Source organism: Morchella importuna (genome assembly GCF_003444635.1).
Source record: "Morchella importuna strain M04M26 chromosome Unknown Morimp01GS025, whole genome shotgun sequence".
NCBI lineage: Eukaryota > Fungi > Ascomycota > Pezizomycetes > Pezizales > Morchellaceae > Morchella > Morchella importuna.
Genome location: NW_025763422.1, coordinates 438,660 through 463,417, shown reverse-complemented (window position 1 = coordinate 463,417; position 24,758 = coordinate 438,660). Strand labels below are relative to the sequence as shown.

At 43.2% G+C, this 24,758-nt stretch overlaps 2 protein-coding genes across 2 annotated transcripts; both read left to right on the top strand.

Annotated features, from left to right (window-relative positions):
- Positions 1-13,599: 13,599 nt before the first annotated feature.
- LAJ45_07732 (uncharacterized protein) lies at positions 13,600-16,054 on the top strand (the record flags this gene model as incomplete). Its single annotated transcript, XM_046117287.1, has 17 exons — positions 13,600-13,985; positions 14,045-14,210; positions 14,275-14,540; positions 14,602-14,775; positions 14,844-14,852; positions 14,910-14,912; positions 14,966-14,968; positions 15,022-15,024; positions 15,079-15,081; positions 15,135-15,137; positions 15,193-15,230; positions 15,317-15,401; positions 15,486-15,532; positions 15,586-15,601; positions 15,655-15,701; positions 15,766-15,801; positions 15,951-16,054. 17 exons carry the CDS (start codon positions 13,600-13,602, stop codon positions 16,052-16,054), a joined length of 1,389 nt encoding a protein of 462 aa, XP_045969583.1.
- A 6,467-nt stretch (positions 16,055-22,521) lies between these two features.
- On the top strand, positions 22,522-23,851 carry LAJ45_07731 (uncharacterized protein; the record flags this gene model as incomplete). The annotated part of the gene is made up of 3 exons (XM_046117286.1): positions 22,522-22,794; positions 22,880-23,508; positions 23,575-23,851. 3 exons carry the CDS (start codon positions 22,522-22,524, stop codon positions 23,849-23,851), a joined length of 1,179 nt encoding a protein of 392 aa, XP_045969582.1.
- Positions 23,852-24,758: the final 907 nt, after the last annotated feature.

Here is a 24,758-nt window from a genome sequence, read left to right as displayed (position 1 = left end):
GGATAGAACCCTTTGGAGTATAAGTACTCAGGATCATCCTCCGCCCAACTGTCCGGATCCTCATCTTCACAATTGGAATCATCTCCTATTATCGGTAGCAGAGCCCTTAAAGATTATTGCGTTCTAGCGATAGTATCTTTGAATAGATCTGTACCTGATTTCTATCTTGCACGGCCGCATCTATTCTATTGGATTCTAGCGATACATAGATAGGCTGCCCCCGTTACAGAAATGACTTTCCGGTACCAGCAGATCCCGTTATGAAATATTTGAGGGAATATCCACCAGCTTGGTACGTGTCAAATGATTGCACAATCTGATTATATGCTCTATATTGATCGCCATTTAATCGAAATACTAAATCTGATCCTGAAATTGAAGGTGCTAAATTTTGCATCTCACAGAGTCGATTTCGAACAATTTCCCTGATCGAACATTCAGCAATATTTGTGACTGCTTGAACCAGTTCCTCATATATATTTGAAAAGTATAAATGAGAATCCCGCGATGCTTGCATATATGATAACTGTAGCTGACGATATATATCCGGATATATCGTGAGTACATGATTTCGCTATGTTGAGAAACCACTCAAAACCTCCTCGTCAGATCTCCAATGCTGTATTTCAAGCAATTTATTGAAGAAAAAGCTTTCGCCATCTGATAATCTTCGAAAACACGCCAACTGTAACGGGGGCAGCCTTTCTATGTATCGCTAGAATCCAATAGAATAGATGCGGCCGTGCAAGATAGAAATCAGGTGCAGATTTATTCAAAGATACTATCGCTAGAACTCAATAATCTTTAAGGGCTCTGCTACTGGTAATTCAAGGTAAAGTTGAAGATGAGGATCCGGACAGTTGGGCGGGAATGATCCTGAGTACTTATACTCCAAAGGGTTCTATCCTCTGCTCATACTCCCTTACTAAGTTCCGGCGCTGCCTTCTAGCGGAAGAAAACAATACCATCGCTACCCCGCTTCTCTTGAAGCGTCAGCGAGTGCTTCCAGTTCCGAAGGCAACCACCCTTAGTCAAAGCCTTTGTAACATCTGCAGTCTTGGTTGTCGCACAACCGGGACCTGCATGAATGAGCTACCGCTCAGGCGTAAGCTTAATCATTGCTGTAGAGCTCTTCACTTATTGTAGACTTTTCCAGGCATAGTCCCTGCCACTATTGGTGGACTTATCATGCTCGGAGGATGTAGAAGATCGCCGGGCACTCAGTGCTTCACTCTGGCTGGCCTTCTAATCATTGTCGAGGCGCAGACTCGTCAGTCATTGCTCCCATGAGTAAATCCTCTTCCTAGCGCTCAGAATGTAGTTACTCTGACAGCTGGTAGCTAACCATACTGCCGGTACTTGCATGTCACTGTGCAAACTGGCTTCTAACAATAACTCTCAGCATGTAACCGGGCCCTGTATGTACTCATACACCAGACAGTTGAAATGGCTCCGTTACAACATGTCTGTATCAAAACAGCCTATAAAGGAGATAAGATGTTAACTGAGAAAATATTTCGAATAGAGTTTAATAAAAACGGACCTTCTTCCTTTCATATACGTAATTGCCGTATCCATCAAAATTACAATGAGAGGAGTTCGAACGATTACGACATTGAATCTTATATAATGAATGGTATTTGAAATAAGTGAGATATTCAAATTCTTCAGATTGAGGGCGTTTATAATATTTTTCAATCGCATCGGCATAGAATATATCCTCCGAATCTGGATTCGATACCAATAACCAAGATGGCTTTATCACCGCTGCTCTATCGGATGGAATTGAAGTTGGTAGGTATAAAGTTGAACTTGACACCTGAAAAATTGGAAAACTTAATAACAACACCATGTTTTCCATCGAACCCATTCTACAAGCTAGTATATGATCACTGATTTTCTTTGTACTGTTCGGAGTAACAATTGATTTAGGTTCCGATTTCGTAACATATTTGGTGATATATTTTGCTAGCCCGCCGTTGGTGCAATATTGTACATTGCAATGTGCTTTGCATAATAATAACAAACGTGGATTATATGGAACAACACATCGATCAGCCTCTTTTAATCGTCGATACGTGTATCGAATTTCATTTGGCTTCTGAAAAGTATACATCGATATATCGGCTGGAAAACCCTTTCGACAAATTTCATTCATATTGGAATCTCCTTTACCACAGAGGTTGACTGAACAACGATGAATCTGATTCTCTGTAACCAATCGATAAAGCTCCGGTTCTTTCTCTGGATCTGGAATATCCGCTCCTATGAAGTTGTCCTCAATCAATTGTTCTTGATTCTTTTCACACCATAAAAGTGAATGAGTATGTATTGCCCCTCTCAATTGAAATTCATGTCTCTCAACAATTTCCTTTAATTGTCCGAATCCTGAAACTGACACACTGTTGAAATAGGAAGATTTTAGCCAATGCCACCGTTCGTAATAATACTGAACTGCATCCTATGGTCGATTCGATGGAAGTATATCCTGGTTACCCGTTCTCGATAGAATTTTGATATATTCAGGCCAACGTTCAGAAAATGTCGTTGTTACAAAAATAGTTGGAATCCCAAATGTTTGTAGCATACAACGGACATTGCTTTCTGCATTTAAAAAAAATGTATCGCCTGTTCGAATAAATCGTGGAATTGAAGTTGTGAGTTGTTCATTAATAATCATCCATGGTCCATACTGACTTTGTTGAAGTATCTCTGCCGCGGTTTGACGATGATTTCGGTACGTTTCTTTTGATTCTTCATTATTCGGCAATTATTTTGAAAAATACGTATTGCTTCAATTTCCATATAAATCCATGAACTCCAATAATGGTCATCTCTATAATATGGAACCACCAAATTCAATTTGATTTTGGCATCTACAAGCATCGTTTGTTTGAATGGCGCATTGTAGTTTGATTGACGTACGTATTGACCCCTTCCCCATGGATAAAGAACTGGAAAGAGCAACGGTTCAATTATTGGATCTGATCGATTAATTTGAAGTCTTTCATTGCCGATCGCTGTTTCGGTGGGAACTGAACCAACTGGTAAACCAAAATACCTATAATCCTCATTCGTAGTGCTAACTGGATAATCATAAGGATTTAAAACAATATCAGGTCGATTCCACGGCATTTGCTGTTGAGTACTAAAAACATCTCCAGAAAAAACGGTAACTGTTGGAAACACATCGAGTCCTAATTTTCTTCTGACATCATATCTTTGAAATAAAGGATTATGTTCCAACAACCATCGCTTTGCTCGATTTAGTAATTCCATATTATGACCTTCATCAAAACGATTTTTTGAACTCTCGAGATAAGCTCCAATACATCCAGTATATAACGCGATTGCTCTCCGGTTTCGAGTCAAATTCATTTTGCCGGTAAGTGTACGATATGTTGAATACGGATTATGACTTTGATTGTAACTTTGAGTTCGTCCAAGGTTTGTCTGCAAATTGACTGTTGATAAAAATATACGAGATCGTTGTGGTAGTTCAATTAATTCCGCGGCCATTATCCCGAATTAGGTGGAGAACGGGGTTTAACATTACAGGAGTAACATACTGCGATGAACTCGATGCCGTTTCTCTCCTTTACGATAACTTTGTATCCAAAATTGGAAGTTAATGGATACTCCGTACCAACTGATCGTTTAATCCATTTGATACTTCTTTGAAGTAATAGAACCCCACAATACGAACACGGAGTTTCGGGAAATGATTTATCGTATTTCGAACGAAATCGCTCCATCAAATTGCTAAAAAGACGATCAGGAACAAATATTGGGGCGATGATTTCTGAAGATATCGCTTTCGATAAAACAGGTATAGGTTTTTCGTTTGTTCCAAAATTATCTGATTTGAAATTGAACGATTAATTTGGTTTTGATTTCGTATATAAGGATATGTTGAAAAGAGTCCTCGATTCAACTCTAGAAGCTCGTCTGATGGAACAAATAATCCATTTCCATTATTTGAATTGGAAGTTTTATCCTCCGATGTTGGAATTTGAGGAATGTATGTACGAAAACGAATCATCGGTTGGAAACAAGTATCAGGTACAGGAGTCACTGATGATATAAAAATGTCAGTATTTCTGGGCAGTAGTACTTGTTGAGGATTATTCCTAATACTATAAAGAACATAATAGATAAAATAAATCAAATCAACAAATTAAGAAAAAATAAGAAATTGGCAAAATGAAAAAATCGAGATCAGCCACATAAATCAGTCATAAAAATAATTAAAAAAAAAATTAATTTCCGGCTTTTCCTTTCCCTTTACTGCGACTAGGTATTCTTCCCGAGCTTCTATAACGTCCAACAGCTTTTTCCATAGCAACAGGCTGAACAAACTCGGTTCTCTGTTCCTGAAATATTCATCGGGTATTTCAGAAAGTGGAGATACACTTCGAGATTTGATCTTATCAATAATTTGAAATTGATCCCGGTCATTGTCTGTTGGAGACTCAAACGAAGGAGTCTCATCTGGAAGAGATGAAAGATCGATCGTTTCGATATTGCGAGGATTGATTTGAGTACCTAAAGGAGATTCATTGATGAATGAACTTTTTGAAATTGGTTTTCTGAATTTGCTGGAACTTGGAGTATTTGGAGATGTTTCTGCTGGTATTGATGAAAACATTATCAAACAATTGTGTAGGATTTGAATCTACATCGATTGATCGACTTGGATTTGGAATCGAATACCCTTTTGAATTGGAGGAGTAGACGGATCAAACAATTTAGTGTTTTCAGTTCCGGAACAACTCGGTAGAGGTGGTGGGGTTTCCTTTTCAATTTTAATACGAGGCTGCTTCGCTGGACTCTGTGAGGCTGATGAATTGATTGGACCTAAAATTGGTTTCCGTTTTGATTTCGGCGTTTGGAATAGACTCGCTTTCTCATCTTTGGGTATGAGATTATGAACAAAATTGATGAGCAATACATGTCCGTATGCTGATATAAGTTAGAAAATAATCGTGTATAAAACAACAGATAAAGTTTACAAACCTCGATCACCTTCACATTCATATTGATATTTGAATACTATGTCTAAAACCTTACCAGAGTTTAAGTAAGGTGAAAGCTTCGAAAACAATGGTGATTTTGTATCGATTAAAAATGTCAAAAGACACTATATATTGGTTTATATTTTTTGATTAATTTAGAATCCCAAACAAAAACCAAAACCAAAATTGGATTCAATGCTTACAGGTATATCGGTACGTGTTTCAACATCATATTGGTACATCTGTCCATCAAAGTATTTTAATCCATTCGAATCATTGATATGAGTTAGATCTGTCATCATTGTAACAGTTGAAGTCAAATATGGATCATTCGGAATTGTATCATCATTCGATATAGTTTTGAAGAGTTCCAAATTCCGTATCAACGTATACTAAAAAACAAAATTGTCAGATATATGTTTTAATAACATTACACATACCAGAAATTCATTAACTTATGGAATTAATTTGATTGAAAAACCTACCTTCGGTGTTTTCCCAATAGCCAATATAACTGTTCCGTTGAATAGGTAGAATCGATCAGGATATAGGGAGGATTCAAGTGATTGAAAGAACTTGATATCGATATGTCTTCGAGTCCCATCCATATCCTCATGGGAAACAGTTGCACATTTATAACCTCCAACTCCACTTACAGCAATAACGAGGCCAACAAATGTAAAGTATATAGGCATGATTCTTTCAAGATCAATTTAAAAAGAAACAAATTAGATAAACGTTGAAATTCATTGACTTACTGTAATGGCAATACCATATTCCGGCTAAGGTGATAGATTGGGTTGTGAAGAGAAGGAATCGCGCAGTTGGACTATGATTTGTAATGGGTTTTCTGTTATGTTCTTTCGGTTTCCGTTACGCGGGGTATTAGTCATCAACGGACTAGTAGTTGGATATATAATGGGGCGTTGCCTCGTGCCTTTTCATGTTTCCTTTCCTTTCCTTTTCTCTTCACGGAACCTTTGTATTTACTCCACGAATACTACGTTTGTCCTACGTCTCATTATAGGGTTCAACTGGTTTGTCATACCAGGTAGAACAATCCCATAGTCCATAGCCACGAATACCTATTGCTACGTCTTCGCCTCGGTTGTATTCCCTGGCACTATAGTCCCTACGCCCATAGACCCCCGTTACACTAAGGTTCCGTCCTCTATCGCCAACTAATACAACACTATAGTCTACAATGTCGGAACACGTTCCTGTCGATTATCAGCAACTAAGCGACGCCCTTCAAACCTTCTTTCAAGAACACCCACAGGTTGATAACAATGTCGGAATAGAAGCGTATGCCCTTCTCCAACGAGCCCAACATGGTCTGGCTCAGTATGCTACGGATTTACAAGAGGTAGAAAGGGAGGCTGGGAATGCAAGAGAGATGTTTGAGCGAGACCTTGCTGCTGCTCGAACTCAACGGGTCGCTGTGGAAGTGGTTGCCCCTGATGAAGAACCAATTGGTGGTGATGATGCCCCACCTGTGCCTCCAGTACCACTTGTCACAGCTACTACCCAACGGTCGGAAAAGCTCCCAGATCCTGAATTGTTTAGGGGAGATCGCGATCGAGAAAGACTACACCTATTCAAGCAACAGATGAGGATTAAACTGTTGGGAAATGCCGACCGCTTCCCCATACTACAGTCTAAGCTATCCTATGCATTCAGTCGACTGGAGGGTGTCGCCGCCAATCAGTTTTTATAATACGTCGGGGAAGAGGGCATTGCTTTGCCTTCCATGCCACAATTCTATGAAATTCTAGATACTGCATTCGGGGACCCTGATCGAATGCGTACGGCTAGGAGGAATCTTAGGAACATCCGTCAACGAAATCGAACCTTTGCTGATTATTTCGCCGAATTTCAACGGTATGCTGCCGAGTCAGGGATGGATGAAGTTTCTCGGATTGAGGCTTTGAAGGAAGTTATTAATGCGGAACTCGATGAATCAATGATACACCATGAAACTCCTGCGACAGTAGATGCCTGTGCGACACTTTTGCAACGACTGGATAATCGCCGACGAGCGGCAGAAGCTAAGCGAGGAAGTAAAAAACCTTGGAATGCTACTGCTGCTCTGAACCCTCGTCCCCCATCAGTGAATCCTGCTCCTGCTCCCCGTGCTGCTGCCCCAGCTGTCAATGCATCTACCCCTGAGAATCATTCCTCGTTCCGCCCGGGAGGTGATGTACCGATGGATTTGTCTGGGGGTCGTCGTCGCCCCACCTCTACTGAAAGAAACGCCCGCTTAGCTGAGGGCCGATGTTTCTATTGTGGAGGTATTGGACATATGGTTAGGGACTGCCCCCAAGCAAGGGCAATGGGGAATCAGCCAAGGAGACCGATGATGAGAGGAGCAGCATTGAGAGTGGAAGAAAATGATGGAAGCGATAACGAGTCGGCAAAAGATTTGTCCCTGCACTAAGTGGCTTAGCCCAGGGACCATTTAAGAATTTTTCATAAATGCATATTTCTGGTTTTTCGGTATCAGAGGAGGAATTGGATGGGAACCAATTTGTAGTAACTTGTTCAATTTCACAGAATAAAAATACTTTCGTACCCACCTACGCCCTTATTGATACCGGAGCATCAGGATATGCTTTCATCGATGAATCTTTCGTACGCCACAACAATCTCACCACGACCCCACTTAAAATACCGCGCCACGAAGATGTTATAGACGGCAGACCTATCAAGTCAGGAAAGATTACCCATATTGTTGATGTCTCGCTAGACATTCATGGCCATAGAGAGACTGCGTCATGTTTTGTGACAAAGTTGGGACATTATCCGATTGTAATGGGGATACCTTGGATGCGACATCATGACGTTACGATTCGACCAAAGGAAAATTTGCTCATTTTTGACTCTCGAAGCTGTTGTCAACATTGTTCGCTTAGTGGAACTGCCATTACGGTTCATGGTATATCGATTCCCCTACCAGAAACTCATACCGTTACCGTTTCGGCAACTCAAAAACCTACCATCGATATTGAACAACTGATACCGAAAGAGTTCCATCGCTATATCCATATGTTTGAAGAATATGATGCTTCAATCCTCCCACCACATCGACCCTTCCATGATATGAAAATAGTATTAGAAGAAGGCAAACAACCACCATGGGGACCAATATATGCTCTATCCCAAATTGAGTTGAAGTCACTATGGGATTACCTTCAGGAAAATCTACCCAAAGGTATTATCCGCCATAGTGAATCACCAGCGGGAGCGCCTATACTGTTTGTTAAAAAAGCCGATGGAACTCTTCGTTTATGTGTCGACTATAGAGGTCTTAATGCAATCACGATTAAGAATCGTTACCCATTACCATTATTAAAGGAAACTTTGGCCAAATTGTCAAGAGCAAAATACTATACCAAGTTGGATTTACGTTGGGGATATAACCAGATCAGGATAACGGAAGGAGACGAATGGAAAACGGCATTGCGGACTCGATATGGACATTTTGAATATACGGTAATGCCTTTTGGATTAGCAAACGCTCCTGCTACGTTCCAACATTGGATCAATGACATCCTACGTCCCTATCTCGATCAATTCGTAACAGCTTATTTGGACGACATCCTTATCTATTCCGAGTCCCTTACAGAACACAAGGATCATATTCGAAAAGTTCTAAAAGTACTTGATGAGAACCATGTTCATCTCAAACCCGAAAAATGCGAATTTATGGTTCAAGAAACAAAATACCTTGGCCTAATCCTTACCCCGGATGGCAACAGGATGGATCCGAAGAAGGTTATTGATGTTCTAGAATGGTCCACACCGATGAATCTCCATGATGTTCAGGTATTTTTGGGATTTGCAAACTTTTATCGACGATTCATCCTAGGATATTCAAAGATTGTTGCCCCGCTTACAGCCTTAACAAAGAAAAATGTTAAATTCGAATGGACAAATGAAAGGGAGGAAGCATTTCAAACTTTAAAAAAAATGTTTACAACAGCACCTATACTAGTTCATTTTGACCCGGATCGAAAAATTGTGCTGGAAACCGATGCATCCAATTATGTGTCAGCAGGAATTCTCTCACAACGTGATGATGAAGGAATTTTACATCCGGTCGCTTTCTTTTCCAAGAAGCATTCCCCTGCAGAATGTAACTATGAAATTTACGATAAGGAACTTCTAGCAATTGTGCGATGTTTTGAAGAGTGGCGACATCATCTGGAAGGAGCACAATTCCCTATTGAAGTCTTCAGCGATCACCGGAATCTAGAATATTTCATGACGACAAAACTGTTAAACCGCCGACAAGCTCGTTGGTCTGAATTCCTTTCACGTTTCGATTTTATTATACAATTTCGACCGGGAAAACAAGGAGCAAAACCAGATGCATTGACTAGAAGGTCAGGTGACCTACCTAAAGAGGGGGATGAACGGTTGACGCATCAGAGCCAAGTGGTCCTGAAGCGGAAAAATTTGGATACAAAGCTAAGTTTGTTCACGGGTTCTTTATCAAATGAATCCGCTGAAGGAATGTCCACTGTAGAGGAGTTATTTTCAAAAGCTTACTCGGTTGATAGTTTTCCAAATGAAATCCTTGCTATGCTTCGGGGTGACGTTCGCCATTCGAATAAAATTTCACTTGCCGAATGTTCGGAAGACAACAATGGTCGACTACTTTATCGAGGTGCACTCTATGTACTAAATGATAATGACCTCCGGCTGAGGCTCCTAAAAGAATATCATGATAAACCATCGGCAGGCCATCCGGGGAGAGCAAAGACATTGGAACTCTTAAGTCAGGAATATTATTGGCCACAAATGCGAAAGTATGTCAATCGATATGTTAGGAATTGCAATGTGTGTGTCCATAGCAAGGCAACACGTAATGCGCCTTACGGAGTACTTCGTCCAATGCAAATACCCGATGGACCATGGACGGATGTCTCAATGGATTTTGTTACTGACCTTCCTGAGAGTGATGGATATAATGCGATCCTAGTTGTGGTTGATAGATTAACCAAAATGCGACATCTAATACCAACGACTAAAGAGGTAGATTCGAAGGAAGTAGCGAGGCTATATATTGATAATGTTTGGAAGCTACATGGACTACCCGATACCGTCGTATCCGATCGAGGAACACAATTTGTCGCGGAATTTTGGAAGTCGCTCTGTAAATGCCTGGAAATATCTCCACGATTTTCCACTGCATTCCATCCCCAAACTGATGGACAAACCGAAAGGATCAATGCCGTAATGGAACAGTATCTTCGAAGTTACGTCTCTTATCAACAAGATGATTGGGCCCGACTATTGGCAATGGCCGAGTTCGCAACAAATAATCATGCTTCGGAAACAACAAAGGCCTCCCCTTTCTATGCCAACTCGGGAAGAAACCCAAGAATGAGTTTTGGCCCCTTGGAACATGGTAGAACGACGGCGGAAGACCAGGCCAACAGGGTAGCAAGGGAAATGAAGGATATAGTGGAATTTTTGAAGAGCGAAATGTTCCGAGCGCAAAGGATACGGGAGGAATCGGCCAACCTGAATTGTTCTCCCGCCCCTTGTTATAAGATAAGAGATAAAGTTTTCTTATCAACACGCCATATTCTGACAAAGCGATCCTCCAAGAAATTTGATTGGAAACGTATTGGACCTTACAGTATTAAACGAATCATTAACCCCTATGCTTATGAATTAGAACTTCCCCGTTCAATGAAGATCCATCCAGTATTCCACGTTTCGTTATTATCGCCGGAAGCAGGAAATCCGTTACCGGGACAACAGCAGTCACCACCACCTCCGGTTGAGATCGAAGGAGAGGAAGAGTGGGAAGTTGAAGATATTTTGGATTCTAGGAAACGAAGGGGAAGATTTGAGTATCTGGTACGATATGCAGGATATGATGAAGCCTCTTGGCAACCCCTATCGGACCTCGAGCATTCGCCTGATATTGTTCAACGATTCCATGAACGTTATCCACGGAAACCTAAGCCTACCAGGAGGTAGGCCTTAGAGGGGGGCGTAGTCTGTAATGGCAATACCATATTCCGGCTAAGGCGATAGATTGGATCGTGAAGAGGAGGTATTGCGTAGTTGAATTAGGATTTATAATGAGGGTTCTGTTATGTTCTTTCGGTTTCCGTTACGCGGGGTATTAGTCATCAACGGACTAGGAGTTGGATATATAATGGGGCGTTGCCTCGTGCCTTTTCATGTTTCCTTTCCTTTCCTTTTCTCTTCACGGAACCTTTGTATTTACTACACGAATACTACGTTTGTCCTACGTCTCATTATAGGGTTCAACTGGTTTGTCATACCAGGTAGAACCATCCCATAGTCCATAGCCACGAATACCTATTGCTACGTCTTCGCCTCGGTTGTATTCCTTGGCACTATAGTCCCTACGCCCATAGACCCCCGTTACACTTACCTTAACAGTTCGAATAATCGTAGTGAGCAGGCTGACTAGGGGATAGGTACTGTTTTAAACCTTTGAAACTTGAATATAAATAGTTAGGCGACTAACCCACCTTGTACTAAAAATGGTAATACTTTCGATCGTGAGAGTTGCTTCTATGACGTATATCACTGTTGTCAACAGGGTTGTAGATATTTTCAGCTGCTAAGATTCATATTCCAAAATTTCTGGTTTTTGTTTCTATGACGTATATCGCTGTCATCAACAGGGTTGTAGATATTTCAGCTGCTAAATTCATCTCGCAAAATTTCTTGTTTCTTATTTCCTCGTTAAAATATTCCTAAAACTACTATATAATTAATAAAATATCATAACAAACTATTTCAATTCGTTCATTTTAACTGTAAACATCAACTTGCCTGCCTGCCTGTTTGCCTGCCTGCCTGCCCGCTTGCCTGACTGCACGAATGCTTGCCCAAATGCCCAACTGCCTGCCTCCACACCTGCCTAGCTCCACGTCTGGCTGTCTGCCCGTCTGACTACCTGCCCGGCCCGCTGGCTGCCTACCTACCTACCTTCGATCAATTTAGTCGTTGATTTGGTGTCCAATTTGGGCGTCAATTTAGACGTCAATTGGGCGTCGATTTGGGCATCGATTTGGGCATCGATTTGGGCTTCAATTGGGCGTCGATTTGGGCATCGATTTGGGCATCGATTTGGGCGTCAATTGGGTGTCGATTGGGTGTCAATACGGGCGTCAAACTACAAATGTAGGTATATACGTATCCAGGCGACAAGGTAGGTAAAAGGTAAGCGCCGAGGCAGGTAGAAGGTAGGTATCAAGGTAAAAGGTGAAGTAGAAGGTGAGGTAAGCATCGAGGTAGGAGCTGGGGTGTGTGTATGAAGGTGTGGATCCTCAAAATGTGATCCGTCAAATTTGACGTCATTTGCCACTGCCTTACCTAATCGGGAGTAGGTACAAGACATATCCCATTTCAGACCAAATAGATCAGCAAAAAATGACTGGTAATTTCTGATACGATGAAAACACGGGTAGACGAAGTGATACGGAGCGCAGCGAGGCCGAATTAGTGAAATTAGCAACCAGTAACAGCTAATTACATATCAGCGCCTGATTTTTCGCTGATATATTTGTTCTCAAATGATTGAAATCAGTTTTCTTTTAACATTAATAATTCATAATAAAAATGAATAATGTGAATAATTTACGTCATTACAAAAACTCCATGAAACTTATTTCCAAACGGTTGACAAAACATATAGGATTCAGCGAAACTCATTTTAAAAACTCACTATTTGAAAATTTTTGAAGATTTCGATTATAGATTTCCGAATTGTTTTTCCAAGATCTATTTTTCCGACGTTAAAAACAATTAGGTAAGAATCTTAATATAAAAAAATCAGTGCAATCTGATAATTTTAAATTCAAATCCTATTGAATCGTATATGAATATAAATACAAAATATATATAAAAATAATATTATAAATAAAGATCTAAATTAAATATATTTTTAAATAACATTTTTAAATAAGATATTTAAAAAATATATAATAAAAAATAAAAAATAAAAAAAATAGAAAAAACTGTGTAGAATTGCTTTAGGAAATTCTTTCCAAATCAGGTTTAGTGTTGTTACACTTCCACATTTTTTTTCCGGTGCATACATTTATCAGTGTTAATATGTAAAATTTCAAATCAGTGGTTGGCCGTTATTGCAGGGTGCTTAAGCAAACCAGAGCCAATTACAGCCATTTCCCAAAAGACTTGGCACCTCGCCAAAACCTAGCATCACAACCCTCGTTCACTTGCAACTATGGCTCCACCACATATGCTCTCGCCGCGATCAAATGGTAATAGTAAGTCAAGTGTATACATTTATATTTCGACTTTAGTTTTTCTATTATATTTGTTGCCGTTTTGTAATCTGTATCTTGCTATAGGCCGTGAGGGAGTTCGAGGTGCCGGGTCTTTTGGGAAATGGCTGTACATAATGTCAGTGGCGGTGCCTTGAGCATGTGTGGCTTTATGTTATCGTGCAGTTGCAATGCCAGTACTAGGCCACCCCCGCTTTAGCCTACATGTTACCATAAACTACCGCAACACCTAGCTAGGCTACTATTTGCAACATATTATACCCAGCAGTACAGCTATCATCATGTCGTTTGGTGTCGGTATCGGCGATATACTTTTAGTCACCAAAATTGGGTTCACCTTATGGGTAAACCTTAAAGGAGCCCAAGAAGAACGCGAGGACCTAACAGCGAAACTAATGCAATGGAAAGATAAGTTGGAAATCATTGAGCCTATGCTTGCTGACGCGGTGAAGCTAGAACCGCGCACTGTTAAACTTGCCAGGGAACAACTTACAGAGGCTTTAGGAATTCTAGAGAATCTCGAGCACCTAAACCGAAAGCTTGTGAAGGGAAAGATATTACGACAAGCGGCGTGGGAAGTACGGGGAAGGGCAACGTTTCTGGAATATCAAACAAAGCTCGAAAAAAAGCTCGAAATGCTAGATATGCTCTTCCTTAGTGGCTCGATGTATGTAAACCTGAACATAGCTCAATTCCCGGTTATATTCTTACAGCGCTGGTTTCCAGGAAAATGGTCATAGACGGAGTCCAAGAAACCAATATCGTCTTGAAACGAGTCGAAAACGGGATGAGATATCTCGGCTTCTCGACCCCAGATAATGCGCCAATTATATTTATTGACGCGTTAGGCTACGAACGTCCGTTACCATACGACTTGTGCCTAAAATATGAGGTATAAAACTGGTTTTTCCATCAACATTATGCGCATCGTGATATTGCTGATGCCATATTTAAAGGATTTCCGGACTATAGTCTCGATGTGTTTCAAAGAATCTGCGGGAAAGTCCTTTGTTGAACGGGGGGAATACGACATCACCAATGAAGAGAGCGGCGCGCTCCTGAGACCAGAAGATTGGACCGTCATGGCCGGCATGAAGCTTTCAATGGCGATAATCATACGCAAGAATGTAAAGAAAGGAGAAAGAGATCACAGGTGCCCGGCTTGCGGTACACAATACACCGGGCCTGTTGGTACTGGCTACCACCTAGAGCGCGTGAACTGGTAATTTATCGACTGCTAGCCCTGGGACGAGAAAGTTGTGGCTGAATTATACGTCTAAAAGCAAGTATTGTAAACGGTGGTTCCAAATAACCTCACAAATCAAAGTTGTGGAAATTGATACTGTCGATGACACCGAGGAACAAAACGATTTGGGTTCGGATAGTGGCAAGCCTTCAAAGGATGACGACCTGATGCATATACAACGGTTCCATATCCGTGTAAACGAGATTAACAGGTGAAGTGGAGTCGATATTTCTAATTACTTACGGAAACGTTGTAGCACTCTGGCTAAGGCTTAATCAGGCCCAGATCGTGTGTTGACCCCCGTTTACCATTTCAATGATATATGTACTCACCATACGTGCACAGGTTGTGAGTAGACCCCATACCGCTGGGGGGTTCGATGATGTGCTGACCGTATGCAGGGAGTAAGTAGACTCCACACCGCTGAGGACTTCGATGATGTGCTGACCGTATGCAGGGAGTGAGTAGACCACATCACCGCTGAGGACCTTGATAATGTGCTGACAGTATACAGCGAGTAAGTAGACCCCACACCGCTAAGAGCTTCGATGATGGGCTGACAGTATACAGAGAGTGAGTAGACTCCACACATCCCTCAGGACTTTGATGATGTGCTGACAGTATGCAGAGACCAAGAAGTCGGGAATGGTCGGGGTGCTCCGCAAGGTACACCACAGAGTGCCGGTTCTGCATCCCAGGCACATCAGTTGCTCATGGCAAATGGGATTGACCCAAACCGATTGACTCCTCAGCAATTTCAAGCCTTCCAAGGCCAGAACCCAATCACCCAACAAAGATCAATCCAGCTATATGCCCAGAATTTGGCTGCACATGCGGGTAGAGCTGTGACGGCTCTTCGAGTAGACCACATCACCGCTGAGGGCTTCGATGATGTGTTGACCGTACGCAACAGGTGAGTAGACTCCACACTGCCGAAGACTTCGATGATGCGCTGACCGCATCAGCGAGTGAGTAGACCACACGCTGCTGGGGATCTCGACTATGTCCTGACTGTATACAGGGGGTGAGTATCTGAGGTAGGTAATACCCTTCCATCCCTTATACTAAATTGCTAAATGTCACATGACAGGACTAAGCACAACGGTGTGACTAATAATGGTGGATCAAATTGGACTAGTAAGAATTATTTCTTCTGAATTGTCCTCGCCACTGCCGGGTCTTTAACATAATCTGTTCCCAGAATTGGTAGGCTGCATATCGCGCGGTGATGGTTTTGGTATGCGAGGGAGGGTTTGTGGTAGTGAGGATCGGCAGTGCTCTGTTCTTTTTTTCCTATTTCTTATTTTTCTTGTTTATGACTCTCTTTTTGGGAGATGGAATGATCAGTTAGCTGTTATGTTGTGGGATGATGGTACAAATGGATAGGTTGTGTTGTGGGATCGATGCTGGCACGATCGGATGGTGGGATGGTGGGACGGTGGGACGGTGGTACAAACGGATACGGTGTCTTTCAATCAAACTTTCTCTAAGCTCTACACTTGTTTCGTGTCCATGGTATGGACAAACGACGAGGTCTGGAATCGGCCAGCTCGTCGTGATATATCTATCTTTATCACGAGTATACTGTAACGAGTGATACCTTGTGATCCATAGGAACAAAACTGACTTTTCCTAACATGTCCAAACAAGCCTTGGTGTCGTAATGAAGCGAGCCTGTAGGAACTTGGAGTACCAGACTGGAGGAGTAGAGTAGATCTAGAGTACACCGTCACTCTATCCTAGCGTCGAGTGTCCTCGGCTCCATCATCAAGGGTCCACCGGTCTCACGAGACCTGCATTAGCGGATCGACCTTGCATTCGGTAACGTGCAGCCGGGACGGAAAAACCATGGATGTAGGTACAGCGACCGGAATGATCTATGGAAAAACAGGGGGGTGAAATTGTATGGCGAAATATCTGTGCACCATATAACTGTTTTTTCCATAGATCATTCCCATCGCTGTCCCCCCCCCCCCCCCCCCGGTCGGGTCCAAAAAACAGGGATCGAAGTACATGTTCTCTATGTGTATCTTTTATTGTTTGGATTACATGTAGTATATACGTATGTATGCGTTGGTGAGAGGCGCTTGCAAAGAACAGGATTCGAAGTCTACGTGAAATATACCCCCAAGGCCCTCTTCCGGATCTTCCACCCTAGCTACTCGGGCGTAATCTGCTCAACCCCCCTGTTCGCTTGAAGTGTAAGTGGTTTTTAGGTGGTGAATTTGCATTATGAACTTCACTTTCTAGAAGCTATCGAATTCTGTATAATATCGGGAACGAGAGTACGTGTATCTGCATCCAGCGAGGTTTTCATGTGGCGGTCTTGATATGCGCCGTGCATGTCAGTAGCACTCACAAACTCAATGGGCGGTTAAGGGACTGCATATTTGAAGCTCGATATTATATTGAAAGGTATGTACATGATAGTAGTATACCAGGTCTATATAACCTCTTCTTGATCTCGTGTCAGCTCAGTTGAGCTAGATTATCCAGCTGGTATCTAATCCACCTCCCTCCCTGTTAATGCAGGCTAGGTGTTCTTTTAGGGTACGTGCGGTGACTTACGTATACGTCATCTTTGACCTCACCTTATCACGAACAGCCAGCTATATATATGTAGCTACACGTATATACATATTATCTTCATCATCAACCCACGTCCACACCGACGATAGCTCGTGGCGAGATCGCGCCAAACAACTGATATTTCGCTGCACTAGCCGTCACATTCCCGCCTTGGCGGTCTGCTAAACTGAAAACACCAACTTAAATCTTAGAATCTAGATGATTCACTCCTCCCAAACTGCATTCCAGGAATGGTTTCTCTACCTCCAACCTCTTTCAGTCATACAAAACCCAACATAAGAGATTACCTCAGACCAAACCGACTCCCCGGTCAGCTCCCCTCAAGGCGTTCAGCTTCGACATCACACTGGGATACGAACTCGCCTTACGTACTCAGCTCAAAACGCTTCGCCCATGAATAAATTTGGATAGTGGCTCATCATACCGCCGCTCCCGAAAGGATTGAGGATGGTGGAATTTCTGAACCCCGTTAATCAAGGAGCCGAAGCTCATACCGAGAACCTGCCTCCGCGCTGTTGGCTTGGATTGAAGAGGTACTGGCGATGTTCGCAACCACTATCGGAGGGCGGGGTGTAAGTTCGATCACGTACGCTGCACGAAAACCCCTTTTAGAAAACGCTAGATATATATGGGGACATTCTTATATCTTGGACCGATCACTTCATGACCAGTATCTCAAGTCCTTCTCCACCACCAACCACAAACGCTTGAAGTAACTTGCGCAACCGGTCAGACCAACTCCCGGCGTAACTTGACAAAATTGGAGCGGCGGAGAGTAAAGATTCAACTTGTGAATCCGACATCCTACAGTACTTGCTGTTAGCTATCGGTACTTTACAATTTCTCCTCTATTTCCAATGGCCACCATTGCCTAGGCAACAGCAGAGCAAGTGACCAGAAGAACAAATATCGGGAACTCAAGTTAATTCATTTATTCGAAGTTGAAGTTTTGCAGCGGAGATTTGGTTCTCCCTGGTATCATGGACCATTCTTGGGCCTAAAATATCTCACGCCCTCTAGGTGTCCCCCCGGGCAGTACCTAGGCTTAACCCCAGTGTCTACATATTACCCAGATGCGTAACCAATTCTTCTATTTACAGTATACACATGTTCGGTAAGCGTGTTTTTTACCTGTCTGAGGAAACAGTCATCAGCAGCTAATCAATTGGAAATGTCGATCTCCACTGATGTCTACATATATACCTCTGACATGGCATATCTGAACTTTTATAGCGATTGCGAAGGAACCCAAGAGTGTGGTGCACAAGTGAGATTAATTGGTTATAAAAAAGCACGCCAGCGCCGCTTTCAATTGAATCTAGATCTAGACACTTGCCTAACGTGATCTCCTCAATATCTGTCACACCCAAGACAAGCGCCGCCTAAGGCAACCACCGAGATTCCTCGTATCACCCAAGGCAACATCTCACGCCCGGGCGCTGTTCTAATAAGGTGCAGAATCCATTTTGCATACTGCCAGAATGGCAATATGGCGCATCTATCGGGGCCCATCTTTCAACCCTCCACGACACACCTGCTGGGGGGTGCACCGCCACAACCGGACCTCCAAAGCTACGAAAACATATGTCACGATCCCCACCTCATAGCAGTACTATACGCATGAACATGAATGACCTCTACCCAACCAATTCTTGAGCCCATCCTTCTCAAACAGGAATCTACGCCTCAGTCAGAATACACACCGACTACCAAGATCTGGCCTAGCAGATTTGCAAGGTCCACAATTCATTGAAGCACAGTCTCGATGTGCGTCCAGTACGATACTATTAGCATTTTTGTACCCAATACCCGTATTTTTACATATAGATCTAACAGCCAATAATCTATTCCACACGATACGTTGCGGTTCGGCTAGCTACACTATATGCGCTGACGAGTGATATTCTATGATTCAATCTTGATCAGGCAGCCGTTGAAGCAGACCGAGAGCACTCAATAGGCCAGCGCTGAACGGGTGGGATCCGAGTCAAGCACATGAGACAAATTAATCTTTCTTCGATATTTGTACTTATAGGCGGGTTAACCGAGCTTACTGGCTAGCCTTCGATACTCCCCCAATCAAACACAGATAAGCAATCTATATCCCAAATCCACGATAACGGGAGTAAACATTCTAAGAGAAGCAAAATAGCGCTATTCGCTCACTGCTTTCCAGAAATCCCTGTTTCATTCCCAGACGCACTCGGCAGCGCAATCACGTTACGAGGAAAAGATTATCTTTGGAAAAAGAAAACCTTTAAAACGAATTCCGTTGCGGGGAATTGAACCCCGATCTAGTCGGTGAGAGCGACTGATGCTAACCATTACACCACAACGGATTGGTAGAGAATTACTATTTGGCATATATGAATGGATTACTATCCTTGCAAGGATCAAGCTTGGCACCAACCTCAAATCTGAGAATCGAAATGATACACCTGTAATTTAAAAACTTCAGAATACGTGGTCTGTTGGATTTCTATTAGTATATTCTACTTATTCAAATTTATATAGAACAGTGGTGCTCTAAGCCCAGGGGTCTTAGCAGCCTTACCGACATCCCCTAACCCTATATGTATGTTTCATTACAGCAGCTGCAGTACATCTCCATCAAACCCAAAATTCAGTATCACATCACGGGTACTTCACTTAAGTTCAAAATGAATTTATATTAAACATTCTTCCTGAAATTTACAGCTCCCTGTGTCTCAAGAAAGTGTAGTTAAATAAAAGACACCTATTAAGTTCATGATCATCGTGAACAAATATCATCTCTCTCATTCCCCTAAGTGCAACATTCACAATTCTATATCAAGAACTCAGCCTTATCGCTCCTCGCTACCACCTACCCAACCAACCCACCAACCCACCAATCCATCAATCCATCAACCTCTCGCGCATGCACCTCTCCTTATAAAGAACAAAAGGGCAAAGCTCATCCGCACGGAAAGTCCCGCCTGTTACACGCATCTCCGCCCGCAAGCAACCCCGCCTCTACCCACTAGTCCAGCCCGTTGATTCTGCACTTTCGGCAATGGCAGCTGTCGGGATGAGTAATACATGCAGCGGCACGTTCAAATGGGAGTCTATTCCGGAATCATGATCATTGGAGTGTAGCAGTGCTACATGGCCCATATTATGTACATGCACTCAACATACTTGACAGCGCTGGATAGCGAGACCGAGATCTATATGTATAAAGTTATTGCTTCAATCCATGGGGTACGTGGTTGCGACGAGATTGTCCCATCTTGGCCTAGGGCGCCTCACAGGCTTTAGAATGGAAATGATACATATAACCACTTTCTAACACATCACCAAACCCATGGCCAATACAGCCCATGACTCCCCCCGCGCACAGAATAAGGCTACATACACGAGCATCATGTCAGCCCTACCGCCATCCTGCCGCCCCATAGATGATCCTCGGTACGTCTCCGCTCCGCGGACCCATACAACGATTGAGGCCTCCAGTCTCGCAATCTGCACTTTGGAAGACATGTATATGTCAAAGCGGGCTTCTACCTGAGCGCTCAGCTCCTGGCCCTTTTCGGGAAGCTTGTGCCATATGGTATCTCGACGCTTGCTGCTGGCGCCCTCGTGAAGTCTAGATCGGTAAACAAATCACGGGTTCGAAATAATCGCGGATATGGAGCTCCTTCAGTTGTCATACTCGCTGCCGATACGACCTGCCAGCCGCCACCAATAATCTTACGTGTTGTTTCGTTATGTTTTAACTAGGGCGAGAAAGAGATGAATTGGGACACCGCCGTGAAGGGCGGGGGGTGCCTATGGCTTGTATTTTCAAAACGAAATAAAAGCTATTTCTCAGTGCATCAAGTGGCGATATCCGCGATTCACAGCTATGTACTCAGCCATCTTTGTTTGCCACACTTTGTTTGAACGTCTCTGCTCTCCCAGCTCGCAGCTATTTAGGTTGATTCTGATTGGCGCTCCTCACGCCCACACTCGCATTGCTTTTTACGGTGCACTCCCCAATCAACCTCTTGATTGGGCTCGGTAGCGCTAGCGTAACACCCCCGTGCAGCAATAAGATCCCGCCATGCAGCAGATTGGTTCAGGACCCAGCCCCAGGAAACCACTTTTGACAGATGGCTCCATGGCACTTGCTTTACATCAACGTCAAATCAACGGTATCTAAGGGTGATGATCCCTTTTCCGTGATGGGTAATGACATCAATGTTTACATTGATTTCCATCAAGCCCATCTCGTATCTGGTAGATCCTGCGATGCCCCTATCAGACTGGGTATCTGGCCTTCGTTCAGCACATATCGTAGTTAAGTCGACCCTGTTAATTCAACTGAAGTTGACCTGTCAGGTTTCTACACGTGACGCGTGATGTGAGCAGTGTGTGCATCAAGTAGAAACTGCACATCTCGTTACGATTACTGTATCTCACTGGCTCGTGAACATTGCAGGCCGAAGAGCTTTCTTTCGTTCTCAAGGTTCTTGAGGGGCAAAGCGTCGGTACTCATACTCATATATGAGTGTCATGACGAAGTCCGCGCCTCACAATACTTCATTGGTTGCTTGATCCGTTTCTACTAGTGTTCGATACTGCTTTGTAGTGGATCTTTGTCAGTAGTGGTATGGTTTCTTTGGCACTGACGTTGATACAAAGGTTCAAGTACACACTAGCATTATGATGGCTGGGATGATTAGGCATTATACGTTAACACCTTGTCCTTCTAAAAATCAAAGTACCTATCCCAGTATGCCACGATATCAAGTTCTGTGTGCGCCATAGATACGACATAGTGCCGGATTTCTGCCTGTCGAAGTAGGGATGTAGTGCCGTATAATTGTATATTCTTGATACTTGCCCAAAAGAGTGTGGAGATGCTCTTTAGCTAAAGCTCTGATATGAGGAATAACAACCTTTCAGGACGATCTTAGCCTTTGATATGAGCGATATATTCAGTCAATCTGCATTTAGCAGTTCTATGACATCACGAGTTGTTAGATTCATGAAGCTTGCTACGAATGTCTCTGTCTAAATGATGTATGCTTGCTCTCAGCCCTTGATCGACGGAACAGACCTTCCCCCGGCTCCAGATGTCACAACTGGTTCGGGGCACATTATTGACAAGGCTGTCCAAAGTACACTTCTAGCTTTGGGGCTGAGAAGAAGGCATCTGATAGCCTTCAGAGTAGGAGGATTCATCATTGTGGGGAGAAAGATTCTGGAAATTCCGTATCTATAAAGACAGGCCTGTTCCCACCGGCAAGCCCTTTTCTCACAACACCATCTTCACTTCATTTACTCATCTTCCACTACTCAAATATCCTCCTAAAGATCTCAAAGGAAACTCACTCCAACTTTAACCTTCCAAATCCTATTCATCATGCATCCCTTTCCCGAAGCTCAAATGAGCACCGCTTCCGTGGAGGCCATTTCCAAAAACTACATCGTTGTCCTCAAGGAAGACGTTGAGGAAGAGAATTTCGAGACCCATGTCCAGTCAGTGATGTCCCATCACACGGACCGCATGAGTGCCAGCAGCACCGAAGACTCCAGTCTAGACGGATTGCGCGAGAGATGCTGCTTCGGCAGTTTCAAGTCCTACTACGGTGCTTTTCACCCAGACACTCTTGAGCATATCAAGAACAGCCCTGAGGTACGTTTTTACTAATCCCCACACACTATACATTCCCGAATGTTACTTCTAGTTGCACTCCTAACCCGATATGTGTCGATTATAGGTGGACTTTGTCGAACAAGACCAAATTATGCGAGTACAGGAATTTATCACGCAGAACACAGTTCCATCGTGGGGTCTTGCACGCATCTCTCATAGGGCTAAGGGTGACCTATCAAGCTACCACTACCACAAGTCCGCCGGCAAGGACACCACTGTTTACATAATCGACACTGGTATCAATATCAACCACGAAGAGTTTGGCGGTCGGGCTAAATGGGGAACTAATACGGTGGACTCTATTAATGATGATGAAGGTGGACATGGGACACATGTTGCCGGTACTATCGGCGGCACTACTTATGGTCTCGCTAAGAACGCCCAACTTATTGCTGTCAAGGTTCTTGGTGGCAAAGAGGGAACCGGATCCAACTCTGGTGTCATGAAGGGCATTGAATGGGTTACATCCAACGCCAGATCCAAGGGAAAATCATCAAAGTGTGTTGCAAACATGTCTCTTGGTGGTGGATACTCTGCTGCTCTCAACAAGGTCGTCAACGCCGCTGCTGCCTCTGGCATCACCTTCGTTGTTGCCGCGGGAAATGAGGCAGCGGATGCATCGACTACCTCACCAGCCTCCGCCGAGTCTGCCATTACTGTTGGCGCAACCAACATCAAAGACGAGATGACTGAGTATGTAGACCCCTGTCTCACTTTAGAACTGTTGTGACTCAATCTCTAACACAAACTATTTGATAGCTTCTCCAACTTTGGGCCCGCTGTCGATATCTTTGCACCAGGACACGAAATCACTTCGGCGTGGATTGGCTCAAACAACGCTACCAGGACCATCAGTGGTACCTCCATGGCAAGTCCTCATGTAGCTGGCCTGGCTGCCTGTCTTATCGCCGATGAAGGAATTTCGGGCTCAAAAGCGGTTACTGTTAGGATGAAGAACCTTGCAGTCCCTGGTTCCGTGACCAACCTTGCCCCTAACACCACCAGCAGGCTTGCCTACAACAACAGTGGTAAATAGATATAGCAATTCTGCCATAGTCTTTACGGAACTCAAAAGTAGGCCGCAGTGGGATTCTCTTCTCTTTGAGTTCAACGTTTCTTTGAATTTGCGAGGGTGGATCGTTTGATTTTTTCAGTTTTTCAGATTCTCACTAGCTATTTTGTTTTTCCCATTTTATCACAGTGTAACACAAATCAAATTAGCTTACCGTTTTAAGGAATCGAGATTCTCTTTTTAACTTACAAATTTTGATTCCAACTTTGCGATTGAGAGGTAGCTGATCTATAAACCTAACCCTACCCTATACAACAGTAGTATACATCGATGATTAGATTTTAGAACACTGTACGTACGAAAGCGATTGGAGCATTGTCAGAAGGTAACACCTATTTCATAGATGGATCGTTAGATAGAACGTCGTTTGCCATACCAGGTTCTATTCCCAAGAGTACTCCCGTCCTATCCATAAATAAAGGGCGTATTTCAGCCATCCAATCGATCCAAAGCACGGTACGGAGAGAGCACTCATCGTCTACCTAGCACCTCACCCATTTACTGTATCAATCCGCCTTCCCCATTAAACCGTGCGCGCGTGGTGACAAAGACGACAAGCGATGAAGCATGGACTGACTGGTGACGGTAGATGGGCGAGTGTTGAAACTTGATGAAGGTGGTGAAGATGGATCGAAGAAAAGATGAAGGGAGAAGCTTTGAATCCAGCCCAGCGTTGACACTGACATCTGCATACATGTAAGTATATGCAGGTGAGTGTGTGCCTGAGGCTCAAATAAGGTTGTAAGTATTCGAAAGTTCTGCCACACACTATGTCTTTAAATACATAATGTACCTTTTTCGATGACCCTGCATGATAGCAACCATGCATGGCCAGCCCATCCACGGCCACCCCCCAAGGGTATACCTGATA